Below are 15698 nucleotides of genomic sequence, written 5' to 3'. Positions count from 1 at the left end.
CATGATAAAGCCTTTATTGGCCTCTGGAACTTATAAAAAATAAGATTAAAATGTGAGATGCTGGGTTGTTCTTGTTTTTTTTTACTGAGAGATATGTTATTGTATCATAGTGGGGTCTTTGAAGCACATTCCTGTCAGTGCAGTGCAGACAGCAGTCCACAGGGGAAAGAGGAAAATGAGAGGTTTAGCGAGCAACAGGAAAACCGCTATGAGAACACATTCCAGGCAGAGCAGGCTCTGTACGGGACAATAAGGGGTGGGACAAAACTGTATACTATTTTAAAAAAAATATGTAATCTCGCCCTCAGATCGGGACCACAGACAGCAACAAAAGACGTGTACTTACTTAATGTGAGAGGACTTGAAGGCAGCCTTCACTCGTGAAGCGGAAGGAGTCTGATCTGGCTCCAAACCGACGACGGTGATTCGTGGTGTTGTCGGTTATCAGCGCAGATTTGGACCGAGATGAGATAGGCTACACCCCGCTGTTTGTCGTCCTGTCGGGACACAGTCGCCAGACTCTTTTTTTTCCTATTCCCTGTTGTTATTATTATACACTTCTTTTTCATATTCACAGAGACTCACTTGAACGAGTGAGGAGTTTGTAACTTTTTGGAGCAGAGAGGGGAAAAACTGCGGACGGACTTTTCCCCCGCAGGAACGACGGTTGGTCGTCACTTTCCGAAGCAGGAAAGGATGTGAGCTGTCTGTGGATGAAACATCTGCCATTGAAGAGCAACTTCAACTTCAACTCTCAAATGGAGCCGTTCGTGGTTTGAACGCTACTTCTACTCGACTTTCTTCGGCCACGGAGGGACACCGCAAGCTAGCTGTGATATGGGAGACGTGCGGCTGTCAAGTTAAAAGGCGAGCAGCAGAAAACAGGTAACACGACTTTCTTCTTCTGCTGTGTTTTTGTACGCTCTTCTGTGATGACTAGCCAACTAGCTCAAGATACAGAGCTATTAATAATACTAGCTAACACTGAACCAGAAGTCACCTTTATGGTGCCTTTCATCACTCCACGTGTTTCCAGATGTGAACCAACAGGTGTCAAGAAGTGGCCCGAAGACAAATTGACAGACAAACTCAACTGTTAACTATTCAGATACTTTGCATTAAGGAGAGAAACTAAAAGCTCCACTTCTACCAGCTGCAACATTAAAGTGATGAGCACATTGATGAATTTCAGTTAAGTATATCGCTGGGCTGATATTGGCCTGTCACAAATATTTATCAGTATCAGCATATGTTGTCCAATATCTAACAATTTTAAAACAAAACCCTTCTTTACAGAACATAATGCAGCAAAAAGATATTTGGGTTCATTTATAATGATTAAAATCCCAGTGAAGTTTACTGGTGCCTCGCATTGATGTCATCATGGATAATAAAGTTATTGTTGGACTGTAAAATATCTATAGTCTCCATAACATATGTATCTTTGTTTTAGTGTTCAATAACAACATTTAAGACATCATTGCAAATAATGTGTGTTTATGTACATATTCTGTGTCCAAAAAATATATAAATATCTGAATTTTCCCAAAAATCCAGTATCATTGAGCTCTAATGTCTACACTCTTGTAGTGGTACTTTTACCACATGCCATAATAAATTACATTTATTGATCTCTGCTGCTACATTAAGCTTACTGAAGTACTACACAATGTCGAAGTAGTCTTATTTAACTTGAGTATTAGCTTGTATTAGCTGTCATTAGCTTAGTATTAGCTCACATTTCACAGGCCATTACTCTACTACATTTATCCTACAGCCATAGTTACAAATAGTTGGACTGATCAATGGATGAAGCTGATAAACTGGCTGGTATTAGCCTTTTGCAGAAAGAAGTTTAAAGGTAATTTAGAAGCAGTCTTGCCATTTAAAACAGATGTTTGTCCACCAGGGAGCACTGAGAAGTTTAATAACTAAACTAACTCACTCAATGCATACCCTGGTCATTTTCAGTCCAATCAATTTTTTATGTTATGTGTTAATGTAAAAAGAGTATCAACTGATATAATCTTAGTCTATTCTTTAAAACCTCAATTCTTGGTATCAGCCTCAAAAATGCAGTAATAGTATCCAGTCAGGCTATAATCACAAGTTACTTTAAAGATTATGATTTAACATATAATATCTATCATCATCTTATAAATATGAATTGTTGTAGATTAAACAACCCAACATGATTTAAAGTAGTGAAATAGTAAGGCCTTTAACACAGAGTAATATAACACTGACAGTAGGGCTGGGCAATATGGCCTTAAAATGATATCGCAATATTTTTAGGTTATATCACAATACATTAAATATATCTCGATATTTGGAAAGCTCCTCAAAAGCAGATCATAAATCACTCAATGTCGATATTGCAAAAATATTGTTGGTATGACACTACTTTCACAAAATATTAACACAATAAGATTTTTTTAATCATCAGCAATGTGGATGTAATGACTAAGTGGGTAAAAACAAATACTAACGAATCGAACAGTCTTGTAAGTTCAGAAAATGACATCACTTTACTGTGATGCAACCAGGCAATGACAACACTTATGCCATATCACAATACAACAATATCCAAAATCTAAGTCGATATATAGTCTCATATCATGATAATGATATAATATCAATGCTAACTGAAAGGTCATTCTGCTGCAAGTACCTTTGATACCTTAAGCACATTTGGACATGATATGATAATATATGCATTTTTACATAACTGCAGCACTGTAATTTGTAAAGTTAAAGATCTGAATACTTCCTCCACCACTGGTATGTACTTTGTGGCAGGAACCTGCTTTCACAGCATGCTGGGGTGAAAAGTTCATACCTCTCGAATGTGCAGAATTAGCATATTTCCTGTATCTTATGAATGCGATCTTAGATATATTTCTGGTCCCTGCATACACGCACAAACACATAGGGAAGACATTTGCCCTTTTAGTTTAAGGTCATGATGGAAGTCACATGGGCTCTTCTCAGGTGGATGCTATTGTTGGTACATGACATCAAGAGTTGTTTCTGCTTCTTCTTCTTTGGAAGTCAAGACCAATTAGTACACACAGTATGGGAGGTATATTTGTCCTTTTCTTCCCCAGATATGCATTCATTGTAGGTATGCATGTGAGAGCATGCAGACAGCAACTGAGCCATAAAGCCTGCCAAGCCTGGCTTTGTCTGTGAAATGAAGATACAATCAGTCTGTCGCTGTAACTAGCAGACGGTCACAATCACAGGATTACAGGTTTAGGGTTTTTACCACTTAAAACACACACACAAGCGTTTTAAATGTGTGGCTATGTCATTAAAAAAAGATCTGAATGTGATGATCTGCCATTCAAACCACATCATAGCAGCCTTTACCGTAACACTGCTCAAAGTTACTTTCCAGAGGAAGAGTTATAGGGCTTTTCGGAATGATGAGGCCCCAGTGGAGGGGCTGTGGGAGGCTGCTGTGCTATGCCATGCCCCCACCATCCACCGCTTTAACCACACAGTCATCCAGATGGAATGAGAGATCTGCCTCCCGAGTCCGAGTTCTGTAGATGAGAGGAAGAGATGACAATGGATCTTTTCCCCTTGGGTCACGCGGGTGTAGCGTTGGACAGAATGGAGACAAACAGGAGAGAGGAAGTGTTCTGGAGCCTAAAGTCAGGAATCAGGATGCCCACGATGGAGGACGTGATTACTGTTCTCTCCTGTGTCAGGATCCTGTGGATGATAAAAATGATAGCTGGGAGAATAAGACTCAGTCGTGTTGCACAAGTTAATTCTGTGGGTGGAGTTTTGTTTAGGCTATTCATCCACTGGACCCACAGATTAACCACCACAGCCATGTAGGCTGCACGACAAATGAAGTGCTCTTTTCTGTTGGTAAAATATGGCTTGTGGTTTCAGAGAGTTAGAGCCAAGAGTGAGTTCTCATCCGTTGAGCTGGGGCCTAAAGATAGATAACCCTAACCACCACAGCCATGTAGGCTACATGAAAAATGAAGTGCTCTTTTCTGTTGGTAAAATATGGCTTGTGGTTTCAGAGTGTTAGAGTCGAGAGTGAGTTCTCATCCGTTGAGCTGAGGCCTAAAGATAGCTTGTCAGACATTTGAATCAGATTTGTTGTGTGCAATGACTATAACCTAATCTAGCCGAAATGTCACACTTGATTTGACACTTTGACAAGAATAGGAAACACCTTTCATATCAATGGAAATACAGATGTGCAAAAAGCCCCCTGTGGTTTCTCTTCAGTGACATTTGACACACTATGGTAATGCTTCCTGTAGTTTGTACTTACATATAAAATGCTAGATGCATCATAACTAAAGGAGGATATCCGTAGTTTCGTGCTGACATAAGCAAGCTCCACTGCCAGATGTGTGCAGTTCAAGGGTGGGCGACATGAGGTAGGATTACTATTTCGATAAGACAACTTGACATTATTATAAAACAAGCTGTGCTACTCACGTACAGCAAGCGGTAGCTTATCTAACTTTCCCAGCTGAATCCAATTCCAAGGTCTCCCTTATTTTTCAGTTTCTCAATTGTAGGTGTGTCTCACCAGTGTAAATTGTTTTCCATAAGCATATAGCATAATCTTTCTATCTATATCAAAATACATGCCAAGAACAAGGGTGTTATATTAAATGGTGATCTAAGTTTCACCAGGCAGGTAAATTACATTGTCAGGTCCAGTTTCTTCCAACTCAGAACCATCTCCAAATTAGACTTTTCCCATCACACTCTGCGCTAGACAGTGATTCGTGCCAGCTGGATGACCATACCTCTAGGGATCTCTCAAGGCACCATTTCCTGTTTCCAACAAATTCAAAGCACAGCTGCCTAGATATTAACTATTTCCAAGAAACTAGACCACATCACTCATATCCTTGCATCTGGCCACTGCCTCCATGTTCATTTCAGGATAAACTTCAAAATCCTTCCACTTCTCTACCACCAAACCTCTCAGATCCTCCCACTGTAGCACAATGGCTGTGTCCCATTTAAGGACAAGGCTTTTTCTGTAGTGGCTCTTCAGGTAGGTTGGTTGGTTGGTTGGTTGGTTGGTTGGTTGGTTGGTCGGTTGGTCGGTCGGTCGGTTGGTTGGTTGGTTTGTCGGCTCGATTACACAAACTACAGAACGGATTTCCACAAAAAGGGGACTGCTGGGCCTTGGTGGAGGTATGTGTTCTAGTGCACTTCTAGTTTTATTTTTATAATCTGGCGTCTAATTGTGTTTAAGATGTTTTTACTTTTATCTGATTCCTAACTTTTAACTTTCTATGTCAATGTTCCACAACATCTGTGAACTACATACAGTATATGCCTTTATGCCGATATGTGTCTTTGTGAAGCACTGTGGTGCAAAACCACTATAGTGCTATATAAATGGCATACATTGAAAACTATAAGATATATATCAATGGCTTAACAGTGATTACATTTGTTGCTTTGAACTTGCCTTTGTTTGGTTAGATTTGTAAATGAGATTTTGTTCCAGTAACTTAAAGCAAAAAAATATTTAAAGATAGGCAGTGAAATTGATAAAAATATGTATTTTTTTATTTTTTTTATTTTCACTTCTCTTAACTGCATGGCCATCAGTCCAGTTTTTTTTGTTGTTGTTGTATTACTTAAGACGCTTTTAAGTGTCTAAGTTGATTTTGACAACACAACATGAAAGTCTGCCTTCAGGGTAGGAGAAATGTATTACAGGTAGTCAACAGTCGTTTTCTTTGGAATGAAGTTTGCTTTTTAGATGCTCAAAGTAAAACCAACATTTAATGATAGACTTTATTTCTGTTGAGACATTTCACCTAGTTGTAAAATGTAAAATGTCTTATTGATAGTCCCGTGAACAGCGACACAGGGAAAAGACCAGTTGTAGGTACACACTTGTCCAAAGCCCAATTTCACAATGTCAGGTGTTGCATATAATAGACATTTTAAATGTCATTTTCTCTGTGTGATGAGTAAAGAAGCTTCCAGCAGGCCCTTTTAAATCTGAGAGTCTGATAAAAGCAAATGGTGCCTCACCACTTAGCCAGCTAAACTGCTCCTTACTCTTAAACAACAACTTTCCAAGACCGGCTAAACAATGGTGAGGAAAGACCTTAAAAGACCTCAGGGTTTATGTGGGAGCTTGTGTTATTGTGTGTTTGTTTGCTTTTGCTGACAGAAAGTTAAAAGCATGGTGAGTAATTGCCATTTTTCTTGTTTATATAATTCCTTGGTGACAAACAAAGTGACATAGAGAGTACAAAAAGTGATTGAAACCTCAAGAGTCTCTTTATCAAAGCTTGTTTTAAAACTAAACACATGCATTCGTTTAGGCCTACTTCATGTTTGGCACAGTTTCTGTAACTTAAACAACATTGTATCTGTTATTGTAGATATTTCTACAATGTTTTATGCTTCAAAAAATTAACTGTACTAAAAAAACTACATTGAATATCTTTTTACTGTTACATGACTAAGCTCACCTGGTTGTCAAGTTACAGACCAGAGTCTGCCTCTACAGTGACAGAGGTTGAGTTGTGTGTGATGGCCCTCCTTCTTGCGTGACCCTCAGTAATGCAGCCCCAAACAATGAGCAGAGTCTCGCCGGCCAGCCGGGTGGGGCCGCTCAATGGCAGGAAGCGTAGCCATCAATATTTACTCTGCGAAAGGGGCAGTCGTGGAGTCGACAGGCCTGGAGCCTGGGTAGCATAGCGCCACACACAACCTCAGCACACATACACAAACACTCTGGAGTGCTGTTACAGACTCCTTCCCCTAAGCCCCCTTTTCCCACCCAATGCAATTACAGCACAGGCAGACAGGCTGGGCCCTTGGACTGTTGTCTTTGACCTCATAGCTTCCTCTGCCAAAGAGCTCAGGATTTAACCACTGCTCGACTCCTCATGGACACTGCTATTAAGTTACAGTCTGTGCTTTTCAATCACATAGCTGTTAAAATGTCAAGAAAATGGCCTTATTTTTCCATAATGCCCTGAGGTCCGATTCCTCATTACGACAGCTCCTAATTAAGAGACAACGCTAATTGTATTATCATCATTTAATTATACAAAATGTCAATGTTTTGTTCCTGTTTCACAGAGATGGGAAGCTCTGCTCTGCTCACACTGGTGCTAGCTGGGACGCTTCTGTGGATCTCTGCTGTCCATGCAGGTGAGTTAATGGTCTCTTTGTTCCATTCAATTAAAGGATCCTTTTGATACTGACTCTGAATCACATGACTCTAAAGTGAAGGGCTCCCTAGCAGCCTTAAACACTTTTGTTTCGGTTCGAGATGGTACAATGAGTCCAACGGTTCTCACCATCCCTCCAGTGCAAAACAATAGGCAGCTGTGTCAAACGAGCCCAGACAGGCATAGCGTAAACCACCTACCTGGCAAGAAATGTAGAGTCAAAGTGGCTGGTGAGGACAATGGAATGTCAACTCAGGTAGATCTGGTGGACCAAACCTCAGCTAAAAGGCTCAGGAATGTCTGACAAACAAGACAGGTCTTTATTTGGATGTCCGTGTTGCTTCCGGTCTTTCTGCCTCCTAGTGGTCAAGAAAACAATGCAGCTTTAACCATTTTGAACAAATAGTCCCTTTTAAAATTTGTGATTGCGAGGTTCTTGCTTTTATTGATAGAGACAAGCATGCAGCATAAACTGATGCCACACAGCACAGCATTTATAGCCTAAGCTAATTTTCAAGTCCTCTCCCTAGATGGGCCTTTAAAATACATAAAACTCAACAACAAATACACAAGAGACAATATTAACTCAGCAATAAATATGTTAAAGAAAATGCAGACAGACAATTTAAGACACAGACTGTAATATGGTAAAATAAAACACTGTTAAACAAGAAGCATGAGATAATTCATGACTACAGGACTGATCCCAGGACTGAAGTTTAAGATTAGAAAATCTGATAAACTGATCAAAACTTGGCATATTTAATGTTTTAAGAGCATGTCAATGGTGCAAAGGACTCATTTGTGGGTTAAATGTTCTTTCTACAGAGTTTTGTTTCAAACAGTTATGTGTGTGTATATATATAACTCTCTCTTATAACTCATTAACTTTCATTCAGAGAAATTGTGGATTATGATTTCAAACCAAAAACACCTCTCCTGGTTAACCATACAGCCTCTAGCATCTATTTGATGCTTTGTGGCTGCCAGGAAATGTTTTTAACATATGTCTTTCTATAACCACTAGGGATTCCCCTTGAGGAAGCCAAGGTCTAGTGTTGTTTATCACTTTACTACTAATCTTTGAGTAATGATTTGTGGCACGATTGGCCTTTAAATTTCCCAAATCAATCATTTTTGGTAGGTTTCTCAATGTTTTATTGACTCTGTGTGTGTGTGTGTGTGTGTGTGTGTGTGTGCTGTCAACACTTTCTGTGTATTTCCTTGTGCTTCAGACTCCATAGACGATGGGAAGATCCAGTGCACATGTGAGAATGCCAAAAGCACATGTGTGAATGGAACTTGCACAGGAGACTACTGCTTCTACACCTGGGTTCAAGGCTATGAGGAGAGGGGCTGTTTCTTGGCAAATAACTACAGGGAGAATTGCTACACCTCCTTTCCACGCTTCTTCGTCCACTGCTGCAGAGAGAATTACTGCAACGAGTTCACCACACCACCTCCAAACATTAGTCAGTATCCAAAGCCATTGCTGTACAGTATTTAACATCACATCCATTAAACTGTGGTACGGAGCCTTCTGGTTTAGTGTTATTTAGTCCTCAGGCTCAACCCACTACTGAGTGCACATCCTGTATTACTTTGTACTGATGGGATTCAAAGCTTCCCTCCGGAGAGTAACTGTTCCCCCTTGTGGTCAGTTAGAGCAAATTGATAATGTGTGAATTTCTTTTTTTTGGGACTGATGATGCACTGAATGTCCTGTTCTTTATTTAAAAGGAATTCCAAAATAAAACCTCTCCTCCCCAGTGTATTGAAATGTTGTAGACTAGTTTCCCAAATTAAAAAAATGTGTGTGAATGTGTACGTTTGTCCAGATGGAGACAAGACAACGCCCCCAGATATCAGTCGTCCAACAACATCAGTCGAGTTGTGGATCATTGTGTCTTTACTGCTGTTCATCGTGACTGCCAGTTTGTGTGGCCTGGTGTTGTACCTGCGCTTCAGGCGTGCGCACTGCAGACTGAAAAATGCTGAAGAGCATGATGTGACCATGCTCAAGGTCCCCAGTGGAGATGACCCAACATACGGCGTAAGAGATTTGATTTGATTTTTGACATGATCCTATTAAAAGATGTTCAAGTTTTTGAGTTTCCTCACATACTGAATATTTCTGTGTCTTTCTACAGGAAATCTTTGATGAGTTTTGTACGTCAGGGAGTGGGACAGGGCTGCCCTATCTGGTCCAGAGGACTATGGCCAGACAAATCTCACTTGTGGAATGTGTCGGTCAGTCTCCTTCCTCACCACTGCTGCTTCTTCACCCTGTTTTGTGTATTACTTTGCAGTTGTGTAATTGTGTCCCTCTGTTTTCAGGTAAAGGCAGGTATGGGGAGGTGTGGAGAGGAACTTGGATGGGGGAAAGTGTGGCTGTCAAGATCTTCTCCTCCAGGGACGAGCAATCCTGGTTCAGAGAGACAGAGATCTACAATACTGTACAGCTGCGACACGACAACATACTGGGTATTGCAGCAGATTGAAGTTCAGAAGAAATATTCATGTGATGAAGAGAAAGGTTCAAACAGACAAAAGATATTGACATCATCTATTCTGGCTTTAGGTTTCATCGCCTCTGACATGACATCCAAGAATTCCAGCACCCAGCTGTGGCTCGTCACCCACTTTCATGAGTTAGGCTCGCTCTACGACTTCCTGCAGTACAGCAGCTTGGAGCCCGAGAGCTGCCTGAGGATGTGCCTGTCTGTGGCCTGTGGCCTGGTCCACCTCCACACTGAGATTGTCAGCTCCCAGGAGAAGCCAGCCATCGCCCACAGAGACCTGAAAAGCCGAAACATCCTGGTAAAGCGTAACGGACAATGCTGCATTGCTGACCTAGGTGAGGGTTTTGGAAATCACTATTAATCTGCTCGACTTCTAGTTGTTCAACCCCCAATTACAAAAGAGTTGAGACTGTGTAAAACAAAAAAAAAACTGAATGTGATAATTTGCTAATCCTTTTTGACATGCTCAGTTCAAAACAGTAAAAAGATGATATATTTAATGTTTTACTCCTTCAACTTCATTGATTTTCGTAAATATTGGCCAATTTTGAATTTGATACTAGCAACACATTTTTATTTACTCTTTACTCTTTTTCCCAACTTTTTTGAAATTGGGGTTGTATCTGTTTCCAACTTCTGTTGATGGTTTCAATTAATGTCTTGAGTCAAAACAACAACATCACACTGATTTGGATCATTTGTGTCTATGTCGTCTTTTTCCCTCAGGTTTGGCTGTCATACATTCTCAGTCCCATGACTACCTCGATGTGGGCAACAACCCTCGTGTGGGGACCAAGCGCTACATGGCCCCTGAGGTGCTGGATGAGACTATTCGTACGGATGTCTTTGAGTCCTACAAGCAAACTGACATCTGGGCACTGGGCCTGGTCTTCTGGGAAATCAGCCGAAGGACCATTGTCAATGGTAAGAAGACATCAGACTCTTAAAATGCTGTGCCTCTACTGTCATTTGCAGAGATATTCTAGTTTGTACCTATTTAAACTTCAGAAAGAAAATGGTACCTGATGTGTTCAGGCTGAGGCACTTCATATTGAAAGTGTGCTTTCTTTGTCACGTCTGCCTGGCTCTGGTAGAGTATACATAAGAAGCAGTTAGTCCCATGTCTCTCAGCACTCCAGTGTTTTCATGGTCTGTGTTTGTCTCGACTATCCTCTCTCATGATTAGCACTGCAGTAATTATAAACAGTCTTATCTGGTGTCAGCACTCACTTGTACATAGTCCAGATGTCCGTGCACACAGTTTGTAGATGCAAGAAGCACACATCCATGCACAAACACATTAAGTCCAGATGGATAGACTTTCATAACTTTGCGTCGGTTCTCACACACACGTACACACACACACACACACACACACACACACACACACACACACACATACATACACACACACTCAGCAGGCCTGGCAAATCTCCATGCCAGTGTAGTCTCTTGGGTTTTCATATCTTTCTCCTCTCTGTTTAGTCAAACATACTTTACAAAACTCCCACTACAGACTATCTCAATCAAGTGTGCTGTATCAAGTCTGGTTTGAGGAAAAAAAGTTCACTCTGTACATGTATGAGGAGAGAAATTAGGGTTTTAATTGTTATCTACTCAAGATGTTGACAGTGACTTTTCATACAATACTTAACATTTCAGTCTGAAGACAAGACTAGTTGTTGTTCTCCTGCTCAGCTAGATATGAAACAGCAAGCTGACTCTTCTTTTCTTTTTTTTCTTTTTCTTGTACTGTTGTAGGGATTGTGGAAGAGTACCGTCCTCCCTTCTTTGACCTGGTACCCTTAGATCCCAGCTTTGAGGAGATGAAGAAGGTGGTGTGTGTCGACCAGCAGAAGCCCAGTCTGCACAACAGGCTCCATTCCCATCCTGTAAGCCATCTGATGATAATTTAACACCATGACGTGCGCACACACTCACACACTCACACACACACACACACACACACACACACGTAAGTGCAATTATATTTTCCAGGACTGCAAAAAACTCACTGCGGGTCATAACCACTTCTGAGCTTTACAGTCACATATTCTCAAATGTACACAGTTATTCAAGCAAACTGCACACCTGCCAACATTAGGCTGTGAAAAAGAAGGAGATCTTCTGGGTACCCACAATGCCCCTGCCCCCAAATAACCCTACACCACAGATTAATTGAATAAATATAAGGATGTGAAAGTAAAATGATTTTAACGAGTCTTAAATTCATATCTCACAGTAAAATAGATTTAAAAAAGTGTTAAGTCAACATGATTTCCAGAAAGACCATCTAAAAGCAGTCTGTAGAGTGGAGGCAAGACAGGCATGTGAGACGGGAAGCAGATGTTCATAATGGGGAAGGTTTCTGTCCACTCTAACGAGTTGACCGATTCTGAGTATGAGTGTGGAAAAAGTGTAGCAAGTTGAATATTCTGTCTGATGTGATGCAAGGTCTTGCGCAAAGTTGAGTGAAATTTGGAAGCGTATTTCTTCTTCTCAGGACCGGTTTCATCCATTTTCAGCAGCAAACTGTCAGGCAGGGTCGTTTGCGCATTCTTAGCTCTGCCATTGTGTTGGGTTGCCAGGTACCATGACACATATCCCACACAGAAACTGAGACCCACCCACTTGATTTGTATCACTATGAAATGGGGAGATCAACAGGAGAAATTACCAATCGGGAGCTCAGCGGGAGAAAGGGTGTTGGCAGATATGAAATACATAAACAAAGGATATGTTGGGCACATACTCTACAGAACACACAATAGTGTTGACCAAGTTGTATTTTACATTTGTCTCCATTTGTCATAGATCCTGACGGCCATTGTGAAGATCATGAAAGAGTGTTGGTACCAGAGTCCACAAGCCCGCCTCACAGCCCTGCGGGTGAGGAAGACGCTCTCCAAACTGGACAACGACAGCGACTTCAGCATTGAGAAACTCAAGCGGGACGTCTAGACGATGAGACACCAGGACGAAACGGGGACAAAAAGATTGAAAATGCCTGAAGGCATTTTGCACCACAATCCAACAGCACAAGGTGCATATTATTAGCATATATCGAGCTAATGACTCACACAGTCACTGCATTATGTTAAAACCATATGACTTTCAGCAGTATTGTCTAGACTGGCTCGCACCCAAGGCTATTTTCTTTTTGTGGAGCCTGATTTTCATCTGCCTTATTTCTTCTGCCTCATACCACGAGGCCCCATAAAGGAAACTATTTTATCAGGGTATTTCTTTTTTCTGTTATGTTCAGCTCATAAATGTTTTCAGACATTTTTACAACAGAATAATTAATGGAAAATTCACAGGCTGTTCTACACACGCAGGGTTTTAATCATTATTGTATAAATCCCCCATCGTCATGCAGAAAGGAAAATCTAGCATAGCACAGTTACTCATCCTCTTATCAAGTATTTCATTCTGTTCTTTCTTAATTGCACTTACGGGTTTTCCCATCATGACCAAAGCCACAGAAAGTTGGTGAGAACAAAAAGGCATTGGTGTTCTTTGAAAACAGGAAATATGTAAGTAATGACATGCTCATACCAAAGCACATTAGCTGTTATGTAAGCATATTTAACTTATATAGAATGAGCATTTATTATCTGCACACAGACACATAGTTGTACATAGTCCAACAGCACAGAAGCTGTTGTTTTGTATCACCATTGGTTTATTGTAAATATGTTTTTAAAGGGGTATTATTTTCTATTATTCGACAACAAGACACAATATATGTACTTTTTTTTTTTACGACACACCTTTTTCAAATGTTTTTTTTTTTACCTTTCTGTAGGCTTTAAAATGTAACATCACCATTACTATGGTCGGCAAAATAATTCACAAACAGACATGTAATATTGTATATGTTGAATAAAGGATTGTATTTTTTAACTGTTTGAACGTTTGTGCCACTGATGTTTGCAATTCTCTCAATGACCAGGAGAGGTCATCAGATAATAGACAAACAGTGATCCCTGTTGTTTACAGTAAGTGCAGCTTACCTCTGGAGATTTACGGTGTAATCGGTTTTGCAATCATGTTTTTATTTGCCTTGCACCATCTTAAAACGATTAAATAAGAGACTGACATTTCCTCATAACAATGAAGTATAACTAAAAACAGTCACCAATGTCAAAGCAGTACACGTGTCACGTTTCATTAAATTATATAAGATAATGTATTCACTTATTCTCTCACACACCAACCTAGTGAGATGCTACACAAGGAAATATAAATAGGTGAATGTAAGACAGTATTTTGCTGCATTCATCTTTAGTTATTGATGGTGGATAAAAAGAAAAAAAACTCACCATAATTTCTCAAAATCAAAACAAACTGAAAACATTTTTGATTACTCTTCAGAAGGGTCACAAATCAAACCACAGCTATTTGGTTTTAACTTTAAAGGTGCACTATGTAGCTTTGGGGAAGACAATTTAATCCTAAGAGAAAAATCTTTGTTCATTGATTTTCACAACAGGAATAGACAAACTGTCGCAACAGGACAACACAATTTCATACTGTTTTACTTTGTTTATATTTGCCTTTCCCCTTTTCTAGCTTTAAACAGCATTCTTGGGATCTTACTCTCCTCAGAGGACATCTTGTTTATTCAGCTATGGAAATACTGTACAGCAAATACATATTTCTGAGATTGTGGTATTATCTTCATAATATTGTTAAATGATAAAACGTTTGATTTTTTTCCCCCAAACTACACAGTGCACCTTTAACCCTAGCAAACACATATTGCTGTGTGTGATCAGGTGTCAGATTCATCTAATTTTATCTTTGACCTCGTCCAGAAAGATATTTTTTGCTTTAGCAATGATCTTGTGAGAAAATGTGGTCAAAGCATAGCATAAAAGAAACACATTTGAGATATAGATTAAAGAATTAAAAATCCAGAGAATGTATCACTTCTGACCTTTTCATGTAATGTCTGCATGCCGATGTTTCCTTTTTGTATCTGGCCTGTTTGCGCTTCCTTTATCTTGTTGATGGGTGTATGTGTGTGTGTGTGTGTGTGTGTGTGTGTGTGTGTGTGTTTTCTTTCTGTCTGCCTGGTTGTTGAACAAACTCCAGAGAGATAATACTCCCTCGAAGCCCCAGTCTGTCTGGTCAGTCAGATGAAGAGCTGGTTATTTTTAACACTGCAGGGGGGGGCGATGTTCAAGTATCAGAGGGGCCAAACTCCCTGTCTGTGAGTGCAGAAGCCCATCTCACTTCTCCCTCTGTTTCCCTCCTCTGTGTATTCCTTTTCACAGTGGGATCATTCGAAATGGCTCGGTAGAGACAGAGGGATTTGTTCAGCAGACAACGTGCGCTGAAGAAATGTGGAGATAAATTGGACAGGGGATGATAATGGACAGATACAAAGCCACAGAGGAGACTATGCAGACACAATTAGGCTTGAGGATAGATCAGTCAGAGTGCTAGTAAGAGGACAGGTGATAAAAGCAGACGCAGACCGGAGTCCCAAATGTACTCGGTTCCAATCTGACCCACCTCTGCCTGAGCTACATTCACAGGCAGTGGCAGCTGGGTGTGCCGGGTCCCTGGGCTGAGAGGAAAGTCTGAATGAATCTGAACAAAAACAACCTTTGAGTTCTTCAGGTCCATGATTATTTTATTATGCAAGCGGCTATAACTTCCTCAAAATCTGAGGCAGTAGCTGATATGTGATGTGACATAACCTGGGACAATAAAGAGGCTTTTTTTGTGAACTCAAACCAAACGTGACAGATTTTGATCAGTGGACCACAGATAGAATTTTAGATTAGACATTAGGCTGCAGTGCACCAAAGCTACAGTACAAATTACAAATACAGATGTGTTTGATAATTAATCAGTCACTGAATATGGAATGCATAGACAAATGTGTCTGTCATAATACTGGTGTAGTCCCATAGTCACCTGCTGTGCATAAAGGTCGTATCATTATAAGCTCTTCCCCTGCTGCCTTCTA

General features: G+C 40.4%; 1 protein-coding gene across 1 annotated transcript; it reads left to right on the top strand.

The window, feature by feature from the left end:
• The first annotated feature begins 352 nt into the window (after positions 1-352).
• On the top strand, positions 353-13626 carry acvrl1 (activin A receptor like type 1). Its single transcript, XM_084366643.1, has 10 exons — positions 353-885; positions 7102-7173; positions 8429-8665; positions 9032-9246; positions 9344-9443; positions 9531-9677; positions 9775-10050; positions 10442-10639; positions 11477-11607; positions 12530-13626. The coding sequence occupies exons 2-10, from the start codon at positions 7104-7106 to the stop codon at positions 12674-12676; spliced, it is 1521 nt and encodes a 506-aa protein (XP_084222769.1). The 5' UTR covers positions 353-885; positions 7102-7103; the 3' UTR covers positions 12677-13626.
• The last annotated feature ends 2072 nt before the right edge of the window (positions 13627-15698 follow it).

This window comes from Pagrus pagrus (assembly GCF_965226575.1).
Source record: "Pagrus pagrus genome assembly, chromosome: 11".
Taxonomy (NCBI): Eukaryota; Metazoa; Chordata; class Actinopteri; order Spariformes; family Sparidae; genus Pagrus; species Pagrus pagrus.
Note: the sequence above shows the minus strand (reverse complement) of the source record. Positions and strands in the feature narration are given on the sequence as shown.